Here is a 14979-nt window from a genome sequence, read left to right as displayed (position 1 = left end):
ATTGATTTTATTTAATGGAATAGATTTACAAAGTGTGCGTATCTTGTAGACGTAGAGGTATTGTATGGAAACCCGACATAATGCAAAGCAAAAATCAATGATTTTTTTAAGTCCTCTTCCATTATATAACGGTACCATAACCCTCCTTCTATAATCCTTAAGTGCTTCCTCACAGGAAAACATTACAATGTTTTCTTATTCAAACTTTACCAAATTCAGCTTTGAATTTAAAATGTATTTAATTTTCATGAGTTGAAGTCTGTTCCACGTTGTAGAAATAGTGATCGACGGTTCCATCCCGTTACTCGTTTCCATTATATATATATATATATATATATATATATATATATATATATATATATATATTGGCGATGCACCTTTAAATTAAATATACTTCTACTCTAAAATATTAACCCTACACATCTGTAACTTATACTTCATTTCCAAACCGTCGTAATCACGCCCCACGTCTGCATCGAAGTTATCGACCAAATCACATCGCGCGATCGGCGCAGTTCGGGTTCACGCCAGACCGGAACCTTAAAGCGGTAATTGGCGTGTATCGACGCACTTGTAATTAATTTACCACCGGAGCCATACACGACGAGTGTTTGTGTGTTTGTTCGTCAACCTCGTTAAGAACGATCCGTTATAGCTACAGCCCAATTAGAATAGCGTCCGTCTAGATGTGCTATTCTGGGTCGATCTGGAGTTTGGTGATTTGAATATTTTTCACAGAATTGTACAGTAATAAAGGGTGCGCCAAAAAACCTAACGGTTTCTGTTTTGTAATAAGTCAGCTGTTATACTAGCTAGAGACCTCATTGTTGTAGTGAACGATTGCTTATGCCATTTTTAGGTTATGTTTGGTAAAACATCACGTCGTCAAAAGAAAGTTACTGTCTAGTGTGGTGCAGTGTGGTGTGGCACTGTTTGGAGTCATCGGACCATATGTTTTTGAGGACGAAAGTGGGAACACCCCCCTGTCACTGTAAACTCGGAACGCTATTTGGAAATACTGAGGGGGTTTTTGGTTCCACAACTGCGGGTGTTATGAGGAATAGACATGACTAACACGTGGTTTCAACAGGACGGCGCAACTTGTCATACAGCCAATTATTCAATGTAACTTTTGCGTGAACTCTTTCCCGGTAAAGTGATCTCTTGGTTTGGTGATGTGCCGTAGTCAGCTCGATCCCCAGACTTAATTTTGTGTGACTGTTGGCTGTGGGGATACTTAAAAAGCAAAATGTTTGTTTATAAATTTCAAACCATCCCTGAACTCAAGCAGTGTATCAGGGAAGAGATTTCTTCTATTCATCAGGCGAAGGCGACTGCAAATATGCAAAAAAAAAAAAAAAAAAATGGGAAGCTTGTATTTAGGAGAAGGTGACATAACCTGAGTGATATAATTTTTTATAAATGAAAATGGCATAGTAGTGTGTACAATATAACGTTATTTAATACATGAAATTGTAGTTTGTTGAGTTATTTAGTATTAAAAACCGTCAGGTTATTTTGGCGCACCCTTTATATTGACGCTTTGGTCGACGCACTATGTAATAGATATTTAATTGTCTTAGTGGAGTGCTTGACACAATCTAAAGATCGCCAATTCAACAAAGGTACAGAAGTCGTCACTCACCATACTATCCTACAGTCGTTTTTGGACTTTCCAAGCGAGACCAGGGCCGGACTTAGGACTTCAGAGGCCCCGGGCGAATTTGCCGATGGGGCCCCCAGTATGATTGTACGAGAACATATACGGTACACAATGTAACGCATTTACATGCACACTAATTTTAAATAGCTAATTTCAAGGTGAATTAATATGTAAACCTGTTAGAATGCTGTATTTTGCATAAACTAATTGTCTTACTAATATTATAAATCTGAAAGTTTGTGTGTATGTTTGTGTGTGTGTGTGTGTTGCTCAATCACGCATAAACTACTGGACGGATTGGGCTGAAATTTGGCATGATGATAGCTCACATTCCCGATTAACATTAAAGCATATTCTTATCTCAAAAACCCTTTCGGGCTCCGCCCCAGTGGCTCTGTAGTTCCCCATGTTAATCTTATGATTTTTTTAATATTTTAAAGTAATTAATGAATCTTAACAGCTGTTACAATTAAACAAGTTGGTTCTGTTCTATGATGTTCAATAACATAAAAGTTACAAGTATTACCAACAGGGTGCAGCACTATTATTTTTTTTATTTATGACAACAGCTACTTTCCAACCAAAAGGTGAGTGAGCGTAGCGAACGAACTTCAACCTGGAGGCGAGTTAGCGTAGCGAACGAGCTAACCTGAAGGCAAGTGAGCGCAGCGAACGAGCTCCAACCCAAAGGTGAGTGAGCGTAGCGAACGAACTTCAACCAGGACGTGAATGAGCCATGCGAATACTTATGAAGTTAAACGGGGCGAAGCCCGCGGGTACAGCTAGTATGTAATATTTTAAGTCTGAAAATAGCTACAATGTACGGTGTTATTTTATGATTTGTTCTTGTTGTAATTGTATTTATAAAATTTTAATATACCTAGCAGGTACCTTACACATTTTTTGCAATACATTAAAATGTAATATCCTTTGCAACAAATAATGAAAACTATAGATAAAATAAAAATAAAATAACACGTACTTGTAAAAGGTTTAATTTCATTTTTTTACTGTAATACACATTTTATTTGGTGCTTGAATGAAAACTCAAATGAAAAATAACTAACATTAATTAATGGAATAAGTTATATTTAAACACGTGATGTAAGTCAGAGATAATGCATAAACTTTTAAAGCTTTAATATATTTTATAACTTACTATAATTTTACTAACAAACCTTTTACTGTACTAAGTTTATAAGATACAAGTCAAAACAATTTTAAAGTTTACTATTTATAGATTAATCATTATAAAGTTTAGAACATAGTTATTTTCCCTATAAATAAATGTCACTTCCTACTCTGATACGTTGGTCACGTTGGCATGGCAATTAAAACCTCCTGCTTTTCCTACATTTCTTGGCTGCACTAAAACTATAAAATCATAAACTATGACTTGTGTTTATTTTCATAGTGGTTTTGGCATGGAATTCTCGTTTGTATAATAGTTAAAAGTCCTAGCATGAAAAGTACCATTAAGAACTTTAACGAGTTTGAGTTTTTTCTTGACGAGTAAAATGTTACAATACAAGTCTAATAACCAATCACAAGCTAACCATTTATATGAGTAAACTGAAAGATGTTTAAATGTATTCAATATAAATTAATACAACACAAACATAACATTCAATACAACATTAATTTTGTTCTTTGTAGTGTTTGCAGAATTAATAATAAAATACAACACAAAAGTACGATAATGTCAACCAAAAACACACTGGGAGCAAAGTGATTTAAATTGTTTTGGATTGGCGATAAGGCATTGTATGTATGTGTATGCGCGTGCTGAGACAGACAAGACTAGACAGGATCCCTTATCAGCTCATTATCATTTATTGTTGCAGCTGCTTGTTGAGCGCTTTTTTACGATTTCAGTCGACAACGCTCGCCCGCTCCCAAATAATGTAATTTTTGTTAACATCACACGACCCTAGTTGTCATAAAATGTCTATATAGATTTTTTATCCTACTGGCGCTGTATGATTTTGACTCTATCGACTAAATTGAAGATCCGAATTTCGACGTATAACATTTTATAAAACCTTTTAATTGAATGGGTAATATAATACTTCTGCCCCTTAAAATCGTGAATGGGATATACTTAGAGGTAAAAGAATAACATCTAATAAAACATATTTTTCAAACAATGTTTTTATTTTTCAAAAGTATTAGATCTCAATTGAATCTCCATTTAACCCCAACACAATTGTACAAGTTACGTTCTACGTTAGGACAAGAGTTTTCATATTATTTATTGTATTTTTTGCCCCAAGCAAAGGGGCCCCCTTCAACTTGATCACCGCGGCCGTAGGTTTGTGTGAACGGCTTCATTGAAACTCAAACTGGTCCGTCACAGCCTAGCAGCTATGCTCGTGTAAACTAGGTCTAAGCGCGGGGCCCAGTGCAACACTGAGGAAAAGTCCCTTAGAGTCAAGAATTTTGGTCCTAGTAATACCTTAAAGTTCATCTAACAATAACCTTAAATATAGGATAACGACAATAAAGCTGTTAAAAAAGAAGATCATTCGGTAAGTGTCTGATTAATTTTCGAAGATATTAATAAAAACTACTGTGCAAGGGGCCCCTTCGGGGCCCCCCTAGGCCCGGGGGCCCCGGGCGCTCGCCCCGTCCGCCCCTAGGTAAGTTCGGCCCTGAGCGAGACCTACCACCACTCTTATGTATCTTACCCTTACCTACTTGTACTTTATACAGTATAAGTTTTGATGTTTTAAGTCTGATTGAATGTCAATTTATTTACATTATTCACATATTGGGACCCATTACACTCAGCAACCACAAAACTGACGACATCCAAATTAAATGCACCTAGATGTAATCAAACACTTAAAATGCACTGAGAACTTATATTATGTGCTTCCTTATTTCGGGGGGTTATAGTGAAATATCTCATCAATTTGAACCTACGAGAGGTGTGGGATGCAGATGCAGTTGAGAAGTGTCCGGTTACATCTACAGTCGATGAACCGGTTTGTGTAATTGTACCTAGTAATGTGTTGTGATGAGGTCGACTCCACCTCGCTGCCCTCCTAGAGAAACGCTTGTATCAAGGATCTTTTTAAATTCACATACCGCATTCAGGTTTACTTGATCCTAAAACCCCGTTGATCGTTTTCGTCGCTGACGATCGTCACCTTCCTGGCAATAGTTTAGGTTATAAAATAACAATATTTATCTTTGCTATATTTTTTTTATTTTAGTTCCTAGATTACGTTTAGGGAAACGGAGAACCGGCCACCTCTGGTCCTAATCCGCATATAGAAGTTTGGTTAGGTTGGTTAGGTTAGGTTTTAGATAATATAAATGTCCCCTGAATTTACGACCAGTGGCTGGGACCCCTACAATCTCACGTTTGATACAGATAGATGTTAAAGATATCAGTAGTAGGCTGTCAATGAATCCTATTTTACACTGCTCTATCGACATAAAATACTATATTAACGATAAATAACAGTGTGTTCTAGTAGATTGATTTGATGCCTTACTTTTTTCTAAACATAGTTATAATTAAAACAATTGACCCGGAGTATTAGTTTGTAAGAAAAAACTCATGGTGACGCCAATAAACAATAAAATGTATACATATATATATATATATATATATATATATATATATATATATATATATATATATCGGCTCAGATGTATCTAGATGTCCTACATTATCAGCAGGGAAGGTGTTAATTGTGATCGTTGGACAAATTGAGTCCTCACCACTCGTTGACCACTCTCAGGGGACCGTAGGGACGTTAGCCACTCTCTGGGGACCGTAGAGACAAATCCTCCTGCTGTTTGTGATGGAAATAGAATCATTGTCCGTGATGGAGTAGGAACTTTGGTATTCTCTGTTTCTTTCTAAAATTGTTCCTACGTATATATTTCTAATTTTTTGGAAACCCTCGTAATAATTTTGAATATGTGTATCGATTTGTGAAGGCAAATCAAGGTAATAGTGGCTCGATACGGTTCATCCACGCGTTCTAAAATATCAGTACATTAACAATAACCCACAAATTGGACCCACACAAATGGTGAAAACTCGATTCCTAATTAAACAGCTAGTCTTAGTCTGAAACAAAACTACACAAGGAATCTCACTCTAATATACACTTTTATATTTTGTAGGTAAAAATACCACCATTACGTCACTATCTCATATCAGTGATAAGGTAATAACTGCTTTACCACTAAATAAAACACTTTCGATGCTCATAATAAAACACATAAGATTTTCATAAAATGAAATCTGATAATTTACGCTCAACAAATCAAAATAATTTCCCAAAATTGATCAAGTTCAGGGTATTTAATGCGAAGGAATAGACAACAATCCTTTAAAGTATTAACTATCAAAAGTTTAATTACTCAACAAATTAAGATATCTGACAAACATTTATAATTGGATAAAATCAAATACCAACAATCCAAAGTTCGTAATAGGCCAAACTCAATTAATTCCTTCAAGTGATTACCTTGTAAGGTATTGAACGGCGACTTGGCTCAGAATAATAAGCGGAACGTTAAACAATCTTATTAATTAGCTTAACTGATATCAACTCTATTCAGCCGGATAAGAAATACCTCCTTGTTTAGGGCCGTATTGTCTGGCTAAACAGAAAATAAAAGGAAATTGGAGCTTTAATTAACAATAAATTAAGGAGGATATTTACAGAGACGTTAACGAGAAGCAGCGACTAACTGGGTTGCTCATTAGCCTGATATTAATTGTGTATCAGCGGAATGTCGCAGAAACGAACCTTTGTCTACAGCGTTTTCGTCGTTACTCGCAAATTGAGTTTAATTAGGCGGTATTCGATTTTCCACTTGTTTACAGGCATATAGTGTATTTTGAACGCGGAGTAGTTTGTATACAATGAGCGTTATTTTTTTTTTGTTAGAACTTGTAAGGAATCTTGATATTTGCAAGAAGGCCAATATTTTGTGTGTTTATGAACTTTAAGAACTGCATAGCGCGTTTAAATACACTTGCGCATTTAATTTGTTGGCTGTTGGAAAATTAGGGTAAGTAAACCTAGACCGGAAATCCTGTGCAATGTGTTGTTTGAAATTTAAAAGTTGTAGAAATAATACTAACAATAACACTATATACCTAGTGCAATTATTTTATAAGGTGCAATTATGTGAATTCCAAACCATAACTGTACTAAAAATGCAGCTTTTAGAAAATCTATTTATTTTAAAATTATTTAAATAATTGAGTAGGCTATGTATCCATATTTTAAGTAAAAAATCCCTTCATTACTGTACTGACAAACTCACTTGATTTCTAAAATAAATATTGTGTAAATCCAAATAATTTACACAGATTAATCCAGCTACAAACTGAAACAGTCAATCTTCATTACAGATTAATAAGAGAGTGCGTTTTTAACTGAAATGGAATGTAAATAACGTTTTATTGTCTGATAATTAAAAGTACTCCACATTTATTTCGGATATCCCGTTACTTAATGAGTGAGCTTTTAAAATGTAAACAATCGCGATGTTTTTGTTTGCGTTCCGGTCCTCTACTAGTTTTTAATGCGCGTTAATTAATATTCCCCTTTTATCTGTATTAAAAAGTTACGTTTTTGCTTTTTTCTCTGATTAAATTTCAGGTATTTAACGGTGTCAAGTTTGCTCCCGTGAGTACTCGAGTCCGGTTTATTTATTTGCCTTGTTTAGTTTTTATTTCTATTACCGATTGTTTATCCCTTTTTCTGCCAGAATTGTTTTGGCGTTGAAAAATAGGGTGATTTTTAATTTACATTAACACTTAGAGTAGAGTACCCCTGAGGGTGTTAACGTGAACAAATGACCGACTGATTCAAATATTCAAAAATATTGAAGTACAAAACATCGCTCAAATCCACAAAAAATAGTATTATCTAATAACAGTGTAAAAAAATTGATTGTTTGTTTCAATTTAATAAAATATTTTGAAAATACATCACGAAATATACACGCAAAAGATGTGCAACGTCAATGAGCTTTTTATTGTATAGTGAAAAATTATTATTTCAATGTCTACAGAAATTAATAAAATAGGTCTAACTACTTTTGAAAAGCATATTTTTCGTTATCAGACCATCTTATATCCTTAAGTTAGTTTCCGTCGAATTATATTAGAGCTCAATAAAGTCATAACATTTAATTTGCTATCGTACATTTTCTTTCTTACTTCATAATCACAGGACATTCACAGTTTAAGTTAGGGGTGTGTGCTACCGATATATATAGCAATATGCAATCAAATAAGATATTCATTTATCGATTATGAAAAGAAACATGTACAAACTAACACAGAGGTTACGACAAAGGTGTGGCTTTACCAATTAAATCTCGTTCAATCTATATACGTGTTCCAGATAGATAAGGTAATTAGCCACATATCACAAACGTATTAGACTGTAAAGCATAGTGAAGATATCTCTCGGAGATAGGGAGATTGAAAGAGAGAACGGGCTCAGAACTGATAAGCGGGTATATAGTAGAAGACAATTAGACTTCCTTAATTGGCTGATAAGACCTTGATCTGAGGTAACGGTTATAACGTATGTAATATAATGCTGAGATAACTATGTAACAGTTGAAGGACAAACGACAATGTTACGGATATGTCATCAGGCTTTATCACCCATTTACAAATACAACGTGAACATAGAACTAAGCCATATTTTTTCGCATAGTCCAGTTCTTTCTCTCTTATTTTAAAAAATTCATACCATGACAGTTTATGTTGTATAACTTTTAGTTTATAACAATTCACACATCTAGTTCTAGTTACGGAACGGGAAGCCCGAAACTATTTTAGATCAAAAATCTTCGTCTGTAGCTGTATTGAACTAGGTTTATTTCAACATTTTGATTCAAACCGTACACAAATTTAGCAATGGAAATCAAGTTGGTTGATATTGGCGTTTAGTTAGTGCTAAGATGTTTAGGGTGTTCATATTTTGGATGTTTTACATATATTAACTACAAAACACCAGAATATAGGCATTGCTATATAGCTGAATATAATACGTGGTAGGTCCATCGACGTAAAAAAAAAACCAAAAAGGGAGACCAGGAGAGGAGAATTTGTTTGTATCGGAGAACTCTTCAACTAAAAGCTATACGATTAATCGCTATGTTATCGTAGGATCATTTATTTTATAAACTAAAAGGTCCTTTAGGTAAACTTTTAGGTTAGGTAATTGCCTCTCTACTTACTAAGGTTCTATGTACATTTCCACATGAATTCTTCATTTTCAAAGTGTTGTAACCGTTAACATTTCCAATTATTCTCGTTGGTGTTGGTATCGATTCAACAAAGATTGTACGGACCAACCATCCAATGCGAGCAAACACTATCCACCGATGCTACGGTCCCCGGAGACTGGTCAACTGGTAGCGACTTAATTTGTCCCCCCCCTCCCCCCCCACACGGCCAAACACTAACCATCGTCCAGCGATCGGAATTTAACACCTTCCCAACAGTTCCGGTCGGAAATGCAAATCAAGGACATCTGAATAACTAGGTTTACTTGACAATTTTTGTAACGGCGGTCACGTGATGGATGAATATTCAGGGAGAGTTGGACGAGGGGTGTAAAAATTAAAATTGGACAATAGGGAAGGCACGAGTAATAGCTATTTACCTTATAAGTGTAGTAAGAGCGTTTTTACATCACGCAGGTGAATGTTGTGCAACGAGCGGAAGCGATTGCATAATTTACCTAAGTTATGTAAACACGCTCTTGCGTAACGTGTAACGTACAAGATTTTACCTGACCCGACAATGTACAAGAGGTCACGAACAACATTTTTCATTATCCATTTCACTCATCTTCTAACAGTAACGTTCATTTACAAACAAAAGCTAGGTTAGGAAAATTCTTCAAAACATAAGAATAAAATTCAAGCGCACAGCTGACTTCTAGCGTTGAACGTCGTTGGCTCCATAGAGGTATATTTTTTAAGTTAAGAACTCAATGTTATTTAAATGGGTTTCATTACCTCACCGAGTGAGTTTTTTCCAACTTTACATCACTCGAGAAGTAAAGAAGTTGTATACATCACGCTTGGGATAGGGAAGTTTAACATGGCGGGTTAGGTAAAGAAACTAATATGTATATAAGAGTGGGAATACTGAAATGATTAAAAAAATTGTGTTAATAACAATATAGGCACTAAGTCACTGTACAATACATTTGAGTTTGTACAAATTTCATAGACTACAGCTTAGTTAGGAATGCACCCGTGTAAACTACAGCATTCAGTTTTGTTTATCATATTTTATGTTTCAGTAGTTTACGTAGGTATTATTGGTAGTTTGGAATTTCGGTACTTTACCAGGATTATGTCTTTTACTTATTAAATGTTAGACATTCCATCTCCATTTAAAGTTGTAGCCAGGTTTTTAATCAAATTTGGTGAGCCACCTACAGATTGCGCTGATCTAAATTACTGATTTCTGCCGATTACACGATGGTTTTTACCAAGTCAAACTGACGGAATGACTTATCATGAGCTATAGCAACTGTTGTGGCCCAGCAACTATGTCAGTAACAAAAAATAAGGTACAAAATAGAGTTTTAGACACTAGCGCAATCTCTGACTGGCTCAAACAACTACGTTCTTTTTTTAGTAAAAAATTGGCGACAGCTGATCCATATAGATGGGATGTCTTATACATAGTTTCATTATTTCGGACTTGGATCCACGGTTAGTCTGGGTTAAATAGGCTATACTTTATTAGATCAACTACAAGTAAAAACTAAAATTATCGACCTCTTTAAACCGATATTGGTCGTAGTCTAATAAATCATTTCTTAATGAATAAAGCCTCGGTTTAAGATATAAAACTCGATCTACCTAATTAAACCCAATTTGCGAGTAACGACGAAAACGCTGTAGACAAAGGTTCGTTTCTGCGACATTCCGCTGATACACAATTAATATCAGGCTAATGAGCAACCCAGTTAGTCGCTGCTTCTCGTTAACGTCTCTGTAAATAACCTCCTTAATTTATTGTTAATTAAAGCTCCAATTTCCTTTTATTTTCTGTTTTGCCAGACAATATCGCCCTAAACAAGGAGGTATTTCTTATACGGCTGAATAGAGTTGATATCAGTGTTGCTGTTACTGGTTATTAAGTAGATTGTTCCCCCCTTGTGCAAGCAGCCTTAGTTAGGTCGCCCATAACCGTTTACTGGGAATTAGTCGATTATTTTACCGCTCGTGAAAGTTAAAACCGCTCTCATTTTTGGCGAATAATTTTTTCCACTATCAGGTGTGATGTGAGTGCATATCACGTTTTTGGTAAAAGTGGTGCATAATGTCTTAACTAGCCTATATATTTTATTCATAAAGGGTTCTTATACTTTTTTTGAAATAATAATTCACCGTTGTCATTTAATCACTCATTTTAATGTCGAAAGAAATTCCTACTGCTGTAAGCTGAGTAGTTAAGTTGCTACAGTTTTCGCCACGAAATCAGATAACCACTATTACGATCCTAGAAAAAAATCAGGAGATTTTGAATCGTAAAAATTAAACCTAGCTGTCATACCTTGATTTACACCTTATGCACTCTTTATGAAAGGTTGTAGATCTTGGTCAGTAACAAAGTTACGTACTACATTTCACGCAATCTTATGTTCATATTTGAGTTAAAACCTTTTCTTACAGTAGCGATAAAGTATGTCCTGTACTCTATTTACATGATCTAACCTGGTGTTTATTCCGCAGGTTGTTCGGCAACACAGGCGCCTGCTCAGCGTGTGGACACACCATCCCTGCCAGCGAGTTCGTGATGAGGGCAGGGGCTCCCGGCGCCACCAGCGCCCCCCAGCAGCCAGGGGCGCCACCGCACCACGTGTTCCACCTCAAGTGCTTCGCCTGTAGTAAGTGCGGGGCGCAACTAGTACAGGGTGACAGGTAAGTGAAAGTTACATCTGAGTACTAGTTATCATAGTGTTTTCTGTAATCCAGCTTCCTGAAGGCTAGGTCTTTGGTTCCATGTTGGCTTGGAGAGTGTATAGATGAGTAAGTGGGAATTTCTTGTTCGTTCTTGGGTACACCGGATGAAATCGACTAATTAAATAGTTGTTATTCAAATACCAGACATTTATATTTAGGTTATTTGATTTATTTCATTCGTCATTAGGAATTGAATTTGTTATACCCGAATTTTCCCTTGTTTAAGACCATAGTGCACAAATTATGTTTTGTAATAGAATTCTAATAGGCCTTCGTCACTACACATCTATGGAAACATTCACAATTTGCTTTAGTATTTGGGACAAAAAAGATTGAATTTTTTGCAAATTCCATACTGTTTCAACGGAATAAACTATTAACACAAACATGGAAGCCTCCTTTTTATTTTTCATTTGAATCGCTCATATGAATGTAAAGAAAATGGATTTATTTATTTATTTATTTACAGACGGAAAACTCCATTTTCATACATACAATCATGGCAAGAAGTTTCATTCAACTTACATAGAACAATTCATACATCACATCAAGATGACCTGACTAAAGAACCCTAATAAATAAGAATGTATCAAAATATATCAATATATATAACAATAAGATAACAAAAAATAACAATGAATAGCAATGAATAACAATAAATAACAATAAAAAACAATAAATAACAATAAATACAATAAATAATAACAATAATTAACAATCAACATGGGGAACAACAAATTTGGTAATTAGCTAACAAAATTAAAAAATCAAAAAAACAAGTAACAGTAAACAACAACTACAGAAACAAAAAAGAAGGTAACAGTATAATGATCAACAGCAGCTAAGCGAAGAAACTCTTCAGCCCATTTCTAAAGACTTCATCGGACATGGAGAAGAAGTCCAGGTGTTCTGGAAGACAGTTTCCAAGGCGATGGAGACGTGGCATAGTGCTGTGGTACGCATATTGTGTAAAGCAATATCTCCTCTCAAACAGTTGTTTTGATCTTGTCGATTTCAACGCTCGAAGGTCGATTCTTCCCAACAATTCAGGTGAGTCCACTGAAGCTGAGATTATCTTCCTCAGAAACATTAAATCGGAGATTCTACGCCTGACTGACAAGGGTTGAAGACGAAGGAGGTGGCTTAGCTCGTCCAAGGGTACATCTTCATAACGAAAGCCCAGCTGCAGTCCAACAATTCGAACAAAACGTCTTTGTATTCCCTCAAGAAGTTCTATGTGGCCCAGCTGATACGGTGACCACACTGGAGAACAGTACTCAAGGATAGGGCGGATAAGTTGAACGTAAAGAGTCCTTAGTGCTTCTGGCGAAAAACCGTCCTTAGACACTCTAATAATAAAACCAAGAACAGAGTTTGCTCTTCTACTAATGGCATCAAGGTGAGCATCGGGACTTAGTGAAGATGTTAAAGTCACACCAAGGTCCTTAACAACAGATGATCTGGAAAGTGATTTTCCTCCAAGAGTATAACCATGCATCATGGTATTTGCCCGTCGTGAGAAGGAGAGCACCGTGCATTTGGAGATGTTAAGCTCCATTTCATTCTTGAGGCACCACAGTAATACTTGGTCAAGGTCGGCTTGAAGCATATCACAATCATACTCCGACGAAATTTCCTTGTATATTTTAGCGTCATCTGCAAAGAGTAATATTTTACAATTTGTGACTACTGAGACCAGGTCATTCACAAATATGGAAAACAGCACAGGACCCAATAACGAGCCCTGGGGGACTCCAGAAAGAACAGGAAACGCTGTGGATGTACATCCATTGTATCTGACAACCTGGTGACGATTACTGACGTAGCTTCTGAACCAACTTAGCATGGCACCAGTAACACCCAAAACGCTGAGCTTAGCCAGTAGATGTTCATGACTCAATCTGTCAAAAGCCTTCGACATGTCCAGGTAAATGCTGTCTACTTGATGACTTCTGTTGAAGGCTGATATTATATCATCTTGATAGATAACCAGGTTGGATGCAGCTGATCTACCGCTATAGAAGCCATGCTGGGCTGTTGATAAGTGGTTCTTAATAAAAAAATTTAATCTAGTGAGAACCAGGGATTCAAAAACTTTGGCGAGCGATGATTGTATGGAGATTGGTCTGTAGTTTTTTATGTCTGAAGAATTACCATTCTTGAAGATAGGTGTAACAAAACTTGTCTTTAGGCAGTGGGGAAAGATACCCAAGTGCAAAAACCAGTTGATGTATACTGTCAAGTGAGGGGCAAGAATCCAGCTACAGTACTTTAATATTAATGGTGGAATATCGTCAGGACCAGCTCCCTTATTACAATCTAAGGTGGAGAGAACCTTTTCGACTTCATTGCAAGAAACAGAAAATTCAGTTAAGGAACCAGAAGAACACTGATCTTCGAAGAAAGGATCTCTTTCAGATGGTTTGAAAACTGAAGAAAAGTGTTTAGCAAAGAGCTCACAGATGTCTTGTGGGATAGTTGCAGTTGTTTCATCAAGGCTCATCGTATTATTGGTTTTCGCAGATTTCTTCGTGTTATTGATGTGAGCCCAGAAAGCTTTAACATTGTACTGCATGGAGTCTTCAACCTTGCTAATGTACTGTTGGTAACAACGCGAGGTGAGTTCCTTGCACTGTGCCCTCACAAGACAAAAATCATGGTAATAACGTAGGTTTGAAGTAGCCTTATACTGACGATGGAGCTTCTTCTTCAATATAACCAACTTCTTTAGATCATGAGTGAACCAACATGGGAAGGAAGATCTTCTAATGCATTTAATTGGTGTATGAGACTTGATTAGGGTACTAAAATTAGTACAAAAGTCCGAGAAATACGATTCAATATTATCAGGATTACATAGGATATAGAGCAAGCCGCTTGTAACTCGACAATTTCATTATGTCTTTGACAAAGACATACATTGTACTGGAAACACAAATTCTAACACCAGTACTATATCAAACTCAATGAACAGAACAGTTCAAATTTGTTTTACAACTATAACTTGCATTCAAGAGTTTTAAATTACCAGAAGTTTGGCTACCATGCCTATGAACTAGAATAAGATGTTTTGTTGGTTGCTACTGTGACATGTGGACTGTTTGCTCCAGGTACTACCTACTGGCCGGCAGCCTGGTCTGTGAACAGGACTGGCATAAGCTGCTGAAGGGGTCGGCGGTGACCGCAGGCACCACGGGGGTCCGCAAAGGCAAGGTGGGACGACCTAGGAGGAGTCGCGACTGAAACCAAGGTAGGCCTAGGCAGATAACTTAAGATGGAAACTGGTAAAGCCTTTCGGCTTATGATAACACAGGTTTCCTGTCCAAGTAACA

General features: G+C 36.3%; 1 protein-coding gene across 2 annotated transcripts in view; it reads left to right on the top strand.

The window, feature by feature from the left end:
- The window catches only part of LOC129001884 (LIM domain transcription factor LMO4-A-like), a 335873-nt gene that overhangs the window by 289568 nt on the left and 31326 nt on the right, over positions 1-14979 (top strand). For both annotated transcript variants that reach the window (XM_054429344.1, XM_054429345.1), the window contains exons 4-5: positions 11417-11605; positions 14758-14897. In XM_054429344.1, coding sequence (XP_054285319.1) covers positions 11417-11605; positions 14758-14890 — 322 coding nt within the window. In that variant the 3' untranslated portion in view covers positions 14891-14897. The remainder of the gene's footprint in view (positions 1-11416; positions 11606-14757; positions 14898-14979) is intronic.

The sequence above is a fragment of the Macrosteles quadrilineatus genome, unplaced genomic scaffold (genome assembly GCF_028750875.1).
Source record: "Macrosteles quadrilineatus isolate MER2022 unplaced genomic scaffold, UCM_ALF_1.0 Scaffold_8__2_contigs__length_117827958, whole genome shotgun sequence".
In the NCBI taxonomy this organism is placed as follows: Eukaryota; Metazoa; Arthropoda; class Insecta; order Hemiptera; family Cicadellidae; genus Macrosteles; species Macrosteles quadrilineatus.
The sequence above is the reverse complement of the archived record's forward strand: the minus strand, read 5'-3'. Positions and strand labels throughout refer to the sequence as shown.